This window comes from Hyperolius riggenbachi, chromosome 4, assembly GCF_040937935.1.
Source record: "Hyperolius riggenbachi isolate aHypRig1 chromosome 4, aHypRig1.pri, whole genome shotgun sequence".
NCBI lineage: Eukaryota > Metazoa > Chordata > Amphibia > Anura > Hyperoliidae > Hyperolius > Hyperolius riggenbachi.
Window position 1 is genome coordinate 102,641,595 of NC_090649.1, and position 16,124 is coordinate 102,657,718.

The 16,124-nt window shown below is 42.9% G+C and overlaps 1 protein-coding gene across 19 annotated transcripts in view; it reads left to right on the plus strand.

The window, feature by feature from the left end:
• Window positions 1-16,124, plus strand: part of MYT1L (myelin transcription factor 1 like) — a 703,503-nt gene that overhangs the window by 667,188 nt on the left and 20,191 nt on the right. For 14 of the 19 annotated variants that reach the window (XM_068280353.1, XM_068280352.1, XM_068280366.1 and 11 more), the window contains 2 exons: window positions 855-914; window positions 3,847-3,990. In XM_068280353.1, coding sequence (XP_068136454.1) covers window positions 855-914; window positions 3,847-3,990 — 204 coding nt within the window. Of the gene's footprint in view, window positions 1-144; window positions 215-854; window positions 915-3,846; window positions 3,991-9,661; window positions 9,963-16,124 lie in introns of those variants that run through there. The other 5 variants (XM_068280361.1, XM_068280363.1, XM_068280368.1 and 2 more) reach the window with 3 other exon arrangements.

The window sequence follows — 16,124 nt, forward strand, 5'->3', positions numbered from 1 at the left end:
CTGCGAGTTTTTAAAAGGTGCAGTTCTCTTTTAATGTTACGTGGGTAGGCCAGGTGAGCAGCACGAGAGCATACACCTTGTGAAAACTGTGATACTAAAAGCTCAGTCATCATTTGTCATCTTAACATTTTTCTTTTTTTAAAGCCTGCACAGTTTCTTTTTGTGACGTGCATGTGCATGAACTGTCCGGATTACATCTCTATGTGACATCTACGTGAGTGCATCTGTACTTTTTGTAAATACCGTTTTCTGTGGCCACATGATCATGCTGGCTGCATGGTATTCATCAACCGAAACATCAGAGGTAGATAAGAACAGATCGGGGTAAAATAAAATAATGACATGGAGGGTAAGGGTGAGGATGAGAACTTTCTTAAATTGAAGTGTTGCATTCAAGTGTGTGGCACTAAATGAATAATAAAACATTATTTAATTTGAACTCGAGCAATCCAAAATTGGCACTAGGAAAATAAAGAGTTCAGTTAAATAAACAAACTATATATATTATTGTCTGTAGACTTGGGATTATTGACGATTAATGTAGTATGACAGTTTTGCTTGTTTAATAGAATTTAGTGATTATGATTTGATCATATAAAGAGGTGGAACTTAAATACACACACGATTGATCAATTAATAAAGAACCCACAGGCTTTTCTTTCTTGTAAACATTTTATAAGCCTCTATGAAGATGGCATCTTTAAATTTAGCCAATTTGTTAGCCTAGTCTGATGGCTAGTCTAACATATAGATGGGACTTTTTCTAAAATTATTTTTTCTAGTACTTCACACATAGTTCCACCTCTTTGGCTTCATTCTCTGCCCCCTTTTCAGCTTCTGCTCCCTCCCACTAGGTACTGGACGAGCGTCCTGTTGCTTGCCAAGATCCCTGTGTTGATGAATACCAATTTCATGTAAGTTACACGGGAGGGGAGGTTGTGTGGTTTTTCCATGTAACTTACACGAAATTCAGCCTTTGAAGAATAAAAGTTGTCCATAAGTAGAAATTTACTTTTGCTCTACTAGCAACACACTGCTTACACCCAAGATTTTAGAATTCAGACCTACACTTAAAGATTTCAAAGTTTATTATTACTTATCGGGTTATATAGCGCCAACATATTATGCTGCGCTGTACAATGCATAGGATTACAGACAATGATAGCAGGGGTGACTGCACAGCACAATACAGGTAATAGACAATAGATACAACAATACAGGTAATAAGATGCACAACACAATACAGATAGTAATACAATGCCAGATCATACACTGGAAAGGTAGGGCTAATAATACAGGTTCACATATTCTGGGTAGGGTGTACAATCAGGTATGATACACAAGGGGAGAGGGCTATGCCAAAGGCTTACAATCTAGAGGGAGGGGTGGTGATATAAAAGGAGGGGGTGCATCAAGAAGTTCTCGGCAGAGAGAGTTAGGGCAGCATCGAGGTGAAGTAGGCCTCCTTGAAGAAGTGAGTTATGAGTGCTTTTTTGAAGGTGTTGAAGGAGGGGGCAAGCCTGATGGGCAGTAGGAGAGAGTTACACAGGATGGAGGCAGCTCTAATGAAGTCCTGTAGTCAAGCATGGGAGTGTAAGATGCGGTGGTAGTTGGAGGAGCGAAGTGGACAGCCAGGTGTGTATCTGAAGCTTTAACCTGGATTCACTTTGCAGAAGACACTGAAAGGATTAAGCCTCAGTGTTAATGTACAGCTGGTAGAGAGCCTGGCAGAGCTCCTGCAGTCTCTATCCAGGTACTGATAAAAGTTTAGAGGTGCAAAAGGGATAAAAGCGGTGACATTCTAGTTAGATTTATTGTAACAAAAATGTTCAGCACTCACTCTGTGCATTATACTAATTAGTTAAAATTTTAGGAATGTAGATTTATTTGCACACACCGCTCAGCAATATGGCCAACATACTGTTGGCAAGAGTTTTACATTTATTTAAGGAATACCCTGACAGCTCATGGTGACCCAGAACCACCTGGAGATGCATGGTGGCTTGATGTGGCTCTGTAAAATGTATTAGCTACAGGCTCACTATACACCAGCAGTTCTGGATGTCCAGCCTTGCATAAAGAGATGATTTGCATATTTTGGAGTGATGCATCATGGGAAACCACCATTTTTCACTTACAGCTCAATTATCACAAAAACCTTCTGTTTAAAGAAGGCAAAATTATGTTTAACAGTCATTTAAAGCATTCCTTTAACCTCATTGCTCCATTGTGTGCTACAGTAAGGCAATTATATTTCATGGAGTTGCACTGTAGTTTATTTATTATTATTATTCATTGTGTAAGAACACATTTAAACATGGGACACACATGAATCTCTTGGCTAAACAGACATCATGTCATGTTGCTCAACCCACTGGCCAGGCTATTTTGTACAGGTATAATCATTATTAATTTATAAGTGTCACTTAATTAACTTTAAAGTGGAACTATACTTACAACTTCTCTCTGCTTCGAAGGATTAGCCATAGCATGATAACCTTTATGGATAAAAAAAAATCTTCATTACAAGTTATGGAAATCCTAAAAAATACCTGAAGCTTTAACCTGGATTCACTTTGCAAAAGACATTGAAAGGGTTAAGCTTCGGTGTTTATGTACAGCTGGTAGAGAGCCTGGCAGAGCTCCTGCAGTCTCTATTCACAGGTACTGATAAGACAGTTTGATCTGGCTAAAAAACACATAACACAGCAGCAACTAGTTATGTGCAATAAAGACTTTTCATTGTGTGCTGTGCAAGAGTTTGAGTCCACTTTAACAGTCTACTCTGCATAGTATATATTTAATTCATAGTATATACATGTCAATCCTGTCATATCCGAAACCGGTGAATGATCCCACTTAATCTCTCCAGTAGCTGATAGGTTAGCTGATCATATGGTGAGAAGTGGGGTGTTATGTGGGATTTGGGTTCTTCGTGAATAGTAATTCGATTAGTCAATTAGAGCAGGGCTTGCCAGCCCTGTCCTCAAGGCCCACCAACAGTACATGTTTTACAGAAGACCACAAACATGCACAGATGAGGTAATTAGTGTCTCAGCAAAGCTGATGATGATCTACCTCTGTTGATTTCCACAAAACATGCACTGTTAGGGATAAAGACAGGGTTAGATTGAGCTGTTACTGGCTTGTATTTGGCCTGCATTAGGCAAATTACTTTCTTGCCTGCAAGTTATTTTTTAACTAGTCTTTAAAGAGAAAACACAGCCAGCAAGAGATTAAAACAATAAATTACTTAATAGGCATTGCTAAAATTAGCATAGAGGATAAAAAAAGCCTTAAACTAGACAAATGCCAGCTGTAATCTGATTATTTGCCATGAACAATACCTCCACTTGTCTTGGCTAAATCTGTTTTTAAATGACCCCTTCTTTCTGTAAATGGACACCCAGCATGTAATCAATTTTAATCAAGAGTATTTCTGAGCCCAGTAGACTGCACATAACAGCTTTATTAAATATGTAACATAAGTAGGTATAAATTAAACAGAGCGAACAAACTGGGTAAAATATTAAAACAGGAATCTAACACGATCTGAGGTCATATGAAGGGCACCAGTTGAAACCTAGACAAGAACAATAAGATTTTAAGATATTTTTAAATTACACACAGGATTTTCTGTATTTGTAATTATTAATTGAGTGATCACTAAGGTAATTAATGTGGTAGCAGCAGGACATTAAAGGAAGCCCTGGATGATTCGATTTGTAATCACAACATGCACTCCACTAGGCAGACTCCACACTGATATTCTTGGTGAAGTCATACCCAATATAAATGGTTTGTAATGGTCTTTTTGTGTGTTTTGTACCTGGTGGCGTGTTCTAGATTACAACAATGGAAAGTAACCTCAAGACAATAGAAGAGGAGAATAAAGTCATTGAGCAGCAAAATGAGTCTCTTCTCCATGAATTGGCCAATCTCAGTCAATCTCTCATTCATAGTCTAGCTAATATCCAGCTACCCCATATGGTAAGTGTGCTTTTGTTCTTGCACAGTTGGTATATTACTTAGTATGTTTATCTCCATTGTATGTTCAGCTGTTGTTTTTGGGACATTAGTTTAAACTATTAGCAGTCTTTCTTCCTCTTTGTTTCTAGTATTTCTGACATTCACCAGCACTTTGCCTGCATCTACAGTCTATTGGGCCTACATGTTGTTTCATTTCTGTTTATTCTTTAAACTACATTAACAAGGAAATTTAGACTGCCTCATATGTTGTTGAATGCTCTTACCAATTTGCAGTCATGTCTTCTGTATACTGCTTAGAGCTAAGACACTTCCATTGATGTCTAACCATCTCCAATGAAAAAAAGGATAAGTCATCTAGCAAATCTGAATTTTGTTTGCTGTTTTAAGGGATAACTGAAGTGAGTAGGCCCCATTTTTCAAACCAGCGGTCTCTGGTCCGTAAGGAGCCAGAGATCACCGGTACCAAAGTGGTTAAAGCTCTCCTATATGCAACAATTAAATATAGACAACAGGACTAGTGCTGTGAGTACAACACTTCCCTGCCTGCCTTCCTTCCCTGGCAAAGCCCCATCACATCCTTAGCCCCTGCTAGGGGTTCTGAGAGCTCTGACTCCTCTCACACAAGCATCCAGTCAATGTTCTCCAAAGAATAATACATATATTCCACCTAGACAATTCATGGAGCTCCCTAAAGATCCCCGAGTAAATCAGAAATCAGGTCTCAAATATGTGAATTTCTCTAATGCAGAAATAAGGTTGGCCATAGATCTCACACAGTTGCAGTCCTTCCTGAGTCACTGGGGTTGATTCATGAGGCTTTTCTCTTGAATTATTTCACCTTACTTTTTTATTCTTCTCAACTATAAGGAGAGCTAATTCATGAGCTGTACAGATAAGGTGGTAGATTCACAAAAAGCCCCTAATGTTACCCATGTACTGCGGGTCGTGCGAACTGCATAACATAAGCACTCTGTTGCTGTTAGTGTTATTATTATTAACATTTACTGTCTGTGCACAACAATATTAACGGCCATTAGGGAATCAATTTCTTGGAGAGATAAATCATGGATTAAAGTGAAACTGTTAGAAAAAAAACCTTCTGGGGGATACTTTTTTTTTTGGGGGGGGGGGGGGGAAGCCTCTGGATGCTAATGAGGCTTCCGCCATCCTCCTCTGTCCTGGCATTCCAGCGCTGCAACCCCCCAAAGAGCGGCAAAATAAATATTTACCTACAGCGCCTGCTGTGCAGTCAGCGGACCAAACTGGGCTTGGCTATGTCCGTCTGAGCCCATCGGAAAAGTGCTACTGCGCTGTAGCGGGAAAGTTAAATATTGCCATGTCTGCACAGTGATTTTCGGCACTTGTCGGGAGGACTTTCAGAGGGAGCCAGCGCTGGATCCACCAGGATAACGATTTTAGCATGAAATCTATTGGAATTGATCCTAGTGCCTCCACCTCCACCTGCCCATCCCCCCCCCCCCCCCAACACTTGTTTCAGGCTTTGGTCCCCTCAGTTCTTAATAATATACACAGCATTCTCAGAAGTAGAGTTAATGCAACACAGTGGTAACCATGCCCCTTTCCTAAAAGCTTATAAATGTATTACTGGTATCAAATTTAAAATCAGCATGTGTTTTTCAGTAAACAATAATGTTTTCTGTTACGCCATTTGCAGTGTTATCTTTGTACTATTTTCATTTATAGGTAAAGGTCCTACACTATTCTCTCCCGATGTAAACCCCTACCTAAATGCCTAAGCCTAACTCTCCCTCCAAAGCAATCCACTTCATGAAGTGCCTACTCTCCCTATTACCTCTGTCCTGCCCCTGCTCTATCCCTAAAAGGACTTACGAGGCGAAATTACAAAAAAAAGTAAATTACCTGCCTCATCTTTTAAGGCACGGAGGACGCCGTCCGCGCCCTCCGTGCCGATCCGCCGGGTCCCCCCGCTCATTAGCCCCCCGGGACAGCTGCCGACCCCATGGCCCGGGTCGGGCTCTCCTGCCTCTCGCAACATGGCCGCTTCCTCTGGCCGCGGCTGCGCAGTCCGCCTGGCCGCGAGTGCGGCTGCGCAGCTCTAGGGCCAACCCCCCCGATCCACGCTACGTAGCGTGGATTGGGGGGTTGGCCCTAGAGCTGCGCAGCCGCACTCGCTGCCAGGTGGACTGCGCAGCCGCGGGCAGAGTAGGCGGCCATGTTGCGAGAGGCAGGAGAGCCCGACCCAGGCCGTGGGGTCGGCAGCCGGCCTGGGGGGCTAATGAGCGAGGGGGGGGGGACCCGGCGGATGTGCGCGGACAGCGTCCTCCGTGCCTTAAAAGATGAGGCAGGTAATTTACTTTTTTTTGTAATGTTGCCTCGTAAGTCCTTTAACACTAACCCTTGTGAAAGTAGTCTTGATAGTTAACTATAATCATAACGCACTATCCAAATGTATATAATAGCTGAGCTCAAGCTCTGATATCTGAAATGAGGCTAAGTCCTGGTAACCGTTAAATTACCTAAAATGGATATTTGGCAACCTGGCACCTGTTCATGAACTGGTTCTATATTAGTCGGCATCCAATTTAGTACTTGCTAGTGCACCCAGTATAAATCCTGCTGGGCCTTACGGACGAGCTCAGCTCATCCAGTAACGCCGCAGGGCACTGCTCAGGCCCTGGTAAGCCGTTTTGAATAATTTTTTTTTGAAAAACGAAGCTAGCACTTTGCTAGCTGTGTGTTTCTCCGATCGCTGCCGATGCACCGCTACCTGCCGCGTAACAGGCCCCCCCCGAGACCCTGTGCGCAGCCTGGCCAATCAGTGCCAGGCAGCGCTGAGGGGTGGATCGGGACTCCCTCTGACGTTATGACGTCGAAGACCACTACAGATGTCGTCAACCACTACAGCAGCCAAAGAGATTAGAAGGACTGCCAGGCAACTGATATTGTTTAAAAGGAAACGTCCATATCCCTCTCAGTTTAGGTACCATTTAAGTAGATAGGGGTAGAGATGTAGATTCTTGCATGTGTCCATGTATTACAGAGCCCTGATTTAGTAAGGTTCTCCAAGGATGCAAAGCCCTGGAGTGGAAACAATTGCTCCAGCAAATTTGGCCTTGAGGTATTATTATTTTTTTGCTATAGTTTGCATCGCTCACTTAGGACCAAGTAGTCCACAATGAAGATTGTTGAGTGGTTAGGGAAATAACAGACATGACAACTGAGTCATGTGCACACTCCTGAAGTGTGAAATACCTGTAATAAATCCATGGGGCCATATGCAATTCACCTTTTCACCTGACTTTTCTCCAAGTAGATAATTTTTCATCTTCGATTTAAAATAACTTCTCAGCACTTTTCAACTAAAAAAGTACCAAAAAGTAGGTGAGAAAGTACTATCAAAATTATTTTGAGTATTTCCTTGCTTTTTGGTGGCTTAAAATGCATTTTTCTGACAAGTTTGAGGCAGGGAACACACTACATGCGTTTTTGCGCGTTTTGCCGCGAACGGCAAAACGCGCACGATTTTAGAGGCTATTGAAATTAATAGCCTAGCTCAGGAAACGCTGCGCCGCATGCGTTTGTACGCGTTTGCGTTTTTTCCCGCGTTTTCTAAACGCACAGTTTTCTGCTTTTTTCCGCACATTGCATGACACTACATGCCATGCAAACGCAGAAACGCACGCGGAAAAACGCACGCGTTAGACGCGACCGCAAAACCCGACGGAAACCTGGGAAACGCAGGGGAAAACGGCCCTGCAAGTGTGTTCCCTGCCTAAAAATATCACCTAGGAGAAAACTCAGGTGAAAAAGTGAATTGCATATGGGCCATGATGTCTTATGATCTGATGAACCCAGGTAAAGTTTCCAAACATTTGCATACCCAATAACAGGCAAATAATCACAAACACAGTCTACATCTGTTGCATCATTGGAGAGCTTTAGCAAGTCAGACCTGTATCAAAGGGGCACTATGGCAAAAATAATTGTAACATTTAAAATATGTGCAAACATAAACAAATAATAAGTATATTTTTTCCAGACTAAAATGAGCCATAAATTACTTTTCTCCCATGTTGCTGTCACTTACAGTAGATAGTAGAAATCTGACAGGTTTTGGACTATAAAGGGGGGGGGGGAGACACCGAGAGCCCGATATGGTGCAGTATGTACTGGTAATTGGGAAATATGTGAAAAGATGGGGTTGGAGTAATACTCACAAGTCTGGGTTACCTGCCAGGTAACCACTGTGTAGGCAGGTGGGGAGATTAAATCTGTCCCCACTCAGGAGTAAGAAGTCGCTCTCTGTGAAAAAGAAGAAGGGGCCAATTCCCCTCCACCAGCGGTGGACACGATATAGTAACCAATGTTACAGAGGCGCCAAAAGGATAAAATTAGATAAAATGTTTAAAAGCAGGGAGGCAATGGGTGGACCTACCTCCCTGATGCAGATACAAGAAATTGTCAGGTTTATGACAAATAAAAGGTTTATTTTACATACTCCAATGTTTTGCAACGCGTTTCGTGGGTTCCACCCACTTCATCAGGCTATAAAAAGGAGCAATTCAACACTCTTGTAAGCAGCTTCGGTCAGCTTAGCGCCTCTGTCCATCTCTTCATGGGGGGATTCTCATGGATTTATTTATTTTCAAAAGCACTTAGTGAATGGCAGTTGCTCTGTCCAACTACCAAAAACTGTGTAGAGAGCAGGGAGGCTGGCCAGCATCATTTTTTAAAACCTTTTTAGGGAATATCTTTATAGAGAATAAAAGCCTTGCTGAGAATCCCCTATTAAGAGATGGACTAGTCCAAAACCTGTCACTTCTGTCAGATTTCTACTACCTACTGTAAGTGACAGCAACATAGGAGAAAAGTAATTTATGGCTCATTTTACCCTGGAAAAAAACATACTTCTTATTTGTCTGTTTGCACATATGTTAACTGCTTGTCGACCGCGTCACGCCGATGGGCGTGGCTGTGGCGCAGCCCCAGGTCCGCCTAACGATCGGCGTAAAGTCCTGGAGCGGCAGTTTGCAGGAGATCGTGTGCAGGCCGCACACACATCTCGCCTTCAGTCTCCGAGCGGCGATTGCCGCTTGGTAGACTTAGACGGCGAAACCGCCGTCTTTCTTCTAAGTACAGCGCTGCGATCTACAGCAGCGCTGTACTGGGGACAGCCGTGTGACATGGCTGTTCCCTCCTGACTGTCGGTGGTAATCGGCTGTCATAGGTTGAAGCCATTGACAGCTGATCACAGGGATTGGCTGGTGGGGGGAGGGAGGGTATTGTAAAAAAAAAAAAGTAAATTTAATAAAAAAAATTAGTATAAATATTTACAAAAAACCAACAAACACCTTGGGAGGGGGGCGATCGGACCCCACCAACAGAGAGCTCTCTTGGTGGGGGGAAAAGGTGGGGGGATCACTATTGTGCTCTGTTGTGCGGCCCTGTAGCTTGGCCTTAAAGCTGCAGTGGCCAATTACACAGACAATAGCCTGGTCTTTAGGGGGTGTTAGCACTGTGGTCCTCAAGAGGCTAAATTTTACAATTTTTTACCATAGTGTCCCTTTAACTTTAAAACATACAGTAACATATACTTACATGTTATCCTTTGTAATGTATGTGTAGTGTCCATCTGGTCACTTGCCATCAACTATACCCATGATCTGCTCCTCTTTTGTCTCCTCATTAGCTCACCCCATATGCATCTTAAGGATTTCTCTAGGGCCGAACTACATCTTCGGAATTTATGTTGTCACATTTGCTTGCTGCTTTCTTCATAGTCAGTAATTCACCCATGCCTCAACTTTTTAGAAACTCCTCCTGCCCCTAGTGGTGTGATTGTGAACTGCATGGCTCATCTTATCTCCTCTGCATATGCCATATCTTTCTCTTCGCATTCAGCTCTTACTTGGATCAGCAGGATCACCTCCATTGACATCATCTCTGCTTGTGCTTACACTGAACTATATGCTGGACTATACTGCTAAACTTACTAGTGTATAGCTACGTAAATGACAATAATACACTAATAATAAATGCAATGCAATATAATACTCATAGATCGTACCTGTGTAAAAGGAAAGAACATAAGTACAGCATTTGAAGGAGGACTGCTGGACGTCTTTTCCCGTCCTAAGAGGACCCAGTGGGGTTGCACTTGCACCTCTGCATCCCCTATTGCTATGCCACTGTTGTTGTCAGATCATTCCTTTAATTACAGGCACACATGACTTATACAAGTTTTGCGCTTAGTTAGATACTGTTTAGTCACTGATTCTAGTTAATCAACCACAGAACCTGTATGTAGACTTAACCTCCTTGGCGGTAATCCCGAGCTAGGGTCGGGGCGGAAAACCTCAGCTAAGAGCGGTAATCCCGACCACTGCTCAGGGTAGCCGCTGGAGGCTGTGTGCAGAGTACAGCACGCAGCGGGCGTTTCTACATACCTCTCGAGGGATCCCGACCTCGGCCGCCATTCTTCTTCCTCTCCTCCGGGGCTCTGCTTCATCCTGGTGAGATCGCCGGCTGTTGTCATGACGACAGCCGGCAATTTCACTTTAGAGCTTCAGCGCTGGAGCCATGGAGGTGAGTGATTGAAGAACTGCTGCAGGTCTCCCTGGCAGCATAATTTTTTCCAGGTTTTAGGGTCTGAAAGGGTGCAAAAAAATTGCACCGCTTTTAGACCCCAAAATCCAGCAAGATTCATAACGCCAAGGGGGTTAAAGGGATGAGTTGGCTGCCAGGAGTACATGATGGCTTCCTTTAGTTTTTGTAGAGGAACTGTAATGACATATAGTAGAAAGCAGTAAATTATTCAGGATACCAACTTTTACAGTCATTTTCCTGGCTTCAATTTCACCCTCCCAGTGAATGCTTAGCCTAGGCTATTTAGATATAGATATTTAGATCAGGTATATTATGCACTTGCTTCAGAGCTCTCGGTAATTAAGCATTCCACATAGATCACCTGACAGTACTAAAGCTGTTGCTGCCTGTGATCATTTTCAGGGTATAAATTGGGGTGTGGAAATATTTTGCAAACACTGACTAAACAATTTATAAATGAATATTGTAAAAAATAAGCAATGCTATTCATTATGTTATTTTCACTACAGTTTCTCTTTAACCTCCTTGCCGAGTCAATTCCTCCAGCAAGGAGGCAGCGCAGGAGGTTTTTTTTTTTGTTTTTGTTTTTTTATATCATGTAGCAAGCCTAGGGCTCGCTACATGATAGCCGCTGAGCGGCGGCATCCCCCCACCCACTCCGATCGCCTCCGGCGATCAGAGTAAGCAGGAAATCCCGTTCAGAACGGGATTTCCTGCAGGGCTTCCCCGATCGCCATGGCGACGGGGTGGGATGACGTCACCGATGTCATGGACGTCAGGACATCATAGGGAATCCCGATCCGCCCCTCAACGCTGCCTGGCACTGATTGGCCAGGCAGCGCATGGGTCTGGGGCGGGGGGGAGCGACTCGGCGCGGCGGATCGGCGGCAAGCGGAAGTTACAAGCAGCTAGCAAAGTGCAAGCTGCTTGTAACAAAAAAAAAAAAAATTATGCAAATCGGCCCAGCGGGGCCTGAGAAATCCTCCTGCGCAGGTTACCCCGAACTGAGTTCGGGATAACCGGCAAGGAGGTTAAAGAGAGTGAAGCGAGAATAAATCTCGTTTCAGACCTCCTAGATAGCAGGGGCACGTGTGCCCCAGCTAAACCGCCGCTATCCCGCGGCTTAACGGGGGTCCCTTCACCCCCAAATCCCCCTCCGTGCAGCGGGGGAGCGCTTCCTGGTTGGGGCAGGGCTAACCGCCGCAGCCCTGCCCCACGCGCGTCTGTCAGCGTGTATCTCCGCCTCTCCCTCGCCCCTCAGTCTTCCTTCACTGAGAGGGGCGGGGGAGAGGCGGCGATGCGCGGCTGATAGACGCGACTGGAGGCAGGGCTGCAGCCGTTAGCCCTGCCTCCAGGAGCGACCAAGTCTGCGACCAAGTGTCGCAGTGGGGGGTTTGGGGGTGAAGGGACCCCCGTTTAGCGGCGCGTATGCGGCGGTTTAGCAGGGGCACACGTGCCCCTGCTAACTATGAGCTCTGAAGCGAGATTTATTCTCGCTTCAGAGTCTCTTTAAGCTGCTTGCATGACTTGAATGCAAACATCCTGATACCCAGAATACTTAAAAAACCTGTGCCCAGTTGGTTAAGGAGTAAGCCTCAGTCTTGGGTTGTAAAATGTGCCCACCCCTTCCTCCATCACTAAACTACTCCCACAGGTCAACTGCCCCTATCGCTAGCCATGTGATATTGGTGACAGGATTAGGGGCATTAGGTTAAAGATAGTTGGCTAATAGTGTGGCCTCACTAACTCCATAAGAAGTTGGACTATGGTTTGCTTAAAGAGGAACTCAAGTGAATATAAAGTAATAAAAAGTGCTTCATTTTTACAATAATTATGTATAAATGATTTAGTCAGTGTTTGCCCATTGTAAAATCTTTCCTCTCCCTGACATTTATCATATGGTGACCTTTTCACTGCTGGCAGATGATGTCCGTGGAAGTAGCTGCTGCTTGCTTTTTTGGCAGTTGGAAACAGCTGTAAACAGCTATTTCCCACAATGCAACGAGGTTCACAGACAGGAAACTGCCAGGACCATGGTCCTCACAGTTTCCTGTGGGAGGGGTTTCACCACAATGTCAGCCATACAGACCCCCCTGATGATCCATTTAAATAAAGGAAAATATTTCTCATGGGAAAGGGGTATAAGCTACTGATTGGGATGTTCAATTCTTGGTTATGGTTTCTCTTTAAATCAAACCTCATATTTCTTAAAGGGAACCTTAACTGAGAGGGATATGGGTATTTCCTTTTAAACAATACCAGTTGCCTGGCAGTCCTGCTGATCTCATTGGTGCTGGTGGTAGTGGCTGAATCACAGACCTGAAACAAGCATGCAGCTAATCCAGTCTGACTTCAGTCAGAGCACCTGATCTGCATGCTTGTTCAGGGGCTGTGGCTAAAAATATTAGAGGCACAGGATCAGCAGGAGAGTCAGGCAACCAGTATTATTTTAAAAGGAAAAATCCATGTCGTTCTCAGTTTAGGTTCCCTTTAAGTAAAAGCAATAAGTTTTGAATCAGGATTGAAGTCTGATGAAGGCTGCACAGCCGAAAGCTTACTCTTATTCTTTTAAATTAGCCAATAAATGGCATCGTCCTGTTTCAAAACTTATAGTATTTGCATTAAATAAGTGAAACAACTTTTGGGATTCCCAAAGTATCCAAGAACGTTCATGTGCAGTCATAAAAGTAGCTTGCTACACATGATAAATTTCTTCTACAGAAATTCTCCTCGATGAGAAATTATGAAGAAGCATGTGAACAATTTAATCAGGTGAATTAATCATTGGCTGGTCACAATCATGTGAACATGTCCTACTTTTGATTCCTGTACTGGATAAAACAGGAAGCAGAAGTGATATATGACCACTTGAGTTTTACAAGCTAGTCAGCCCCTTACAAATCAGTTATTATTATATTTTCTAACCACTGTGTGTGTGTATGAAATGTATTTTGAGGAGGACATACCTATCCAGATATCAATTATTCCTCTACCTGAACTCATTTAGAGAAGAATTTCTGAAAGATAAATCAATGATCAGTTCATCCTTCCAAAATTTTTTTTTAAAGAGGAGCTCTCAGCCATACTGTCATGATACTGATGCATTGGTATAGAATGCAAGGGAATCGCAAGGAAGATTGCTCTGTCAGTATGCAAGAAACACTGAGACTGGAATTAAAGGAATAAACATAAAGATTTGTTGTAATCAGCATAAATGTTGCACATTAAGTTCATGCACAGAGTTATGCAACTAAACAGTTACACAGCTTACAAACAAACAATCAGCATTAAGATCATGCAGAGAATCAAACAAACAGGACGCATAAACAAGCTTAAGTTTATGCAGAGAATCTGACCATCAGAATGCATACACAATTAGCATTAAGTTTATGCAGAGAATTACTCTATCAGGATGCATAAACAATTAGTATTAAGTTTATGCAGAGAATCATGCAGACGTCAGGCAAGTAATATAAGCAATGGTGCAACTGGAAACTAACACATAATCAGAATATATCAGGTATTGCAGATGCTATGGACCCCCTGCATATAGGATAATATGCAAAGGTATCCAAGCATAACAATATAGTGTGCACACTGAACCCCAAACCTGACTAATATATACACATGAGAATCATATACATTATATACAGAGACAGAGCATCAGAATTATAATCGGCAGGCAACGGAACGTCATACATGCAGGGTCAAACCAGAGATACAAACAAGATATAATCACTTAGGCAAAGGGTTAGTCAGATACAGAAAACAGGTCAAACACGATCAGAGCAGATACAAGGCTAAGACTCAAGACAGGATACAAGGCTAGGATTCAGGATCAGGAACAAGACCAGAAGGCTAGAACTCAGGATCAGGAACGGACATTGATGAGCTAGCCCAGAGTGGTCTGTCAAGGCAGCTTAAATAGTGTCCAAGAAAGTCAGATGACAGAGTCCAGGTGATCACAGAGCTGCCCTCATTAAATCTGCAATAACAGTTCTTGTGAGTGAGACCTCTGCTGGTGGCAGAGGATACTTCAAGCAGTTTCAAACTCTGAGGACACAGATGACATCTGCTGGCGAAATGGAGGAAGTTCATCAATAGTTCAGTAAATTCGCCAGCAGTTGCATTTTGTGACACATACTATCTCAGAAAAAAAGACATATATAAGTAGATAAATACTTGCTCTACTTTCATAACATATGTATTGCACTGTTCATGTTTTGATTTTAGTGATTTTTCTACAGTAAAAAAAGAGAAAATCATTCTTAGGATTCTCCATTTTAACTGTGTCTATTTTGAAGCCAATGATGATGTGATTTCCTCCCTTAGTCTCCTCTGCCTGACTGTGTATGCATTGCCCGCCCTCGTCCCATTCTTCAGGCACTCCCACTCAGCTCTGCAATAGAAAGTGCATTGATAGCATGATAAATATTGGCCAATCAGAGGGGAACAGAGGTGTGGGAGGGGAAAACAGAAAGGAATGAGGCTTAGGACAATCAGGCTGCATTAGTTAAGTCTAAGGGGATAGTAGAGAAGCAAAAAAAGGACAACCCAGCATGCCCTGCAACTTCCTTTGTGTGGTAATGTACCAAATAAGAGTAAGGTAAACTGGGAAATGATCATTTATCAACATGAAAAGTAATAGTGATTTTAACTTTTGGAATGCCTGGTTAGCATCCTTATTATGTGTTTACCAGATAAAAATAAAGAATTGATTTTTGATTTTATGCCGGACAGTTACATTTTAAAGGAAACCTGAGATGAAAAAGTACTCAGGCTGATAACAAATTCTCTTTAAAGAGAATCTGTATCGTTAAAATCGCACAAAAGTAAACATACCAGTGTGTTAGGGGACATCTCCTATTACCCTCTGACACAATTTCGCCGCTCCTCGCCGCATTAAAAGTGGTTTAAAACAGTTTTAAAAAGTTTGTTTATAAACAAACAAAATGGCCACCAAAACAGGAAGTAGGTTGATGTACAGTGTGTCCACACATAGAAAATACATCCATACACAAGCAGGCTGTATACAGCCTTCCTTTTGAATCTCAAGAGATCATTTGTGTGTTTCTTTCCCCCTGTTCTCATGCACTGAAGTTTCAGGCTGCTCGTTTCTTCCTGCAAACAGCTTTGCCCTTGTCTGTAATTCTTCAGTATGTGAAAGCCCAGCCAGCTCAGAGGATGATTTATCCAGCTTGTAAAAGATAAGAGAGAAGAGAGAAGATGCCCTAATCTAAATAATACACAGGCAGTGTGCATAGAGGGGCCTGGAAGGGGGAGTTCATAGCAGAACCACAACACTGAAGAACTTGGCAGCCTTCCAGACACAGGCCGACAAGTCTGACAGGGGAAAGATACATTGATTTATTACAGAGACAGTGATAGTATAAAGTGCTGCAGTAAGCCAGAACACATTAGAATAGCTTTTGGAACTTGTAGGATGATAAAAAACAGGATGCAATTTTTGTTACGGAGTCTCTTTAAAGTGTACCTGAGATGCAAAAAGCATTTATACATAACTGGGGCTTCCTCCAGCCCCCTGC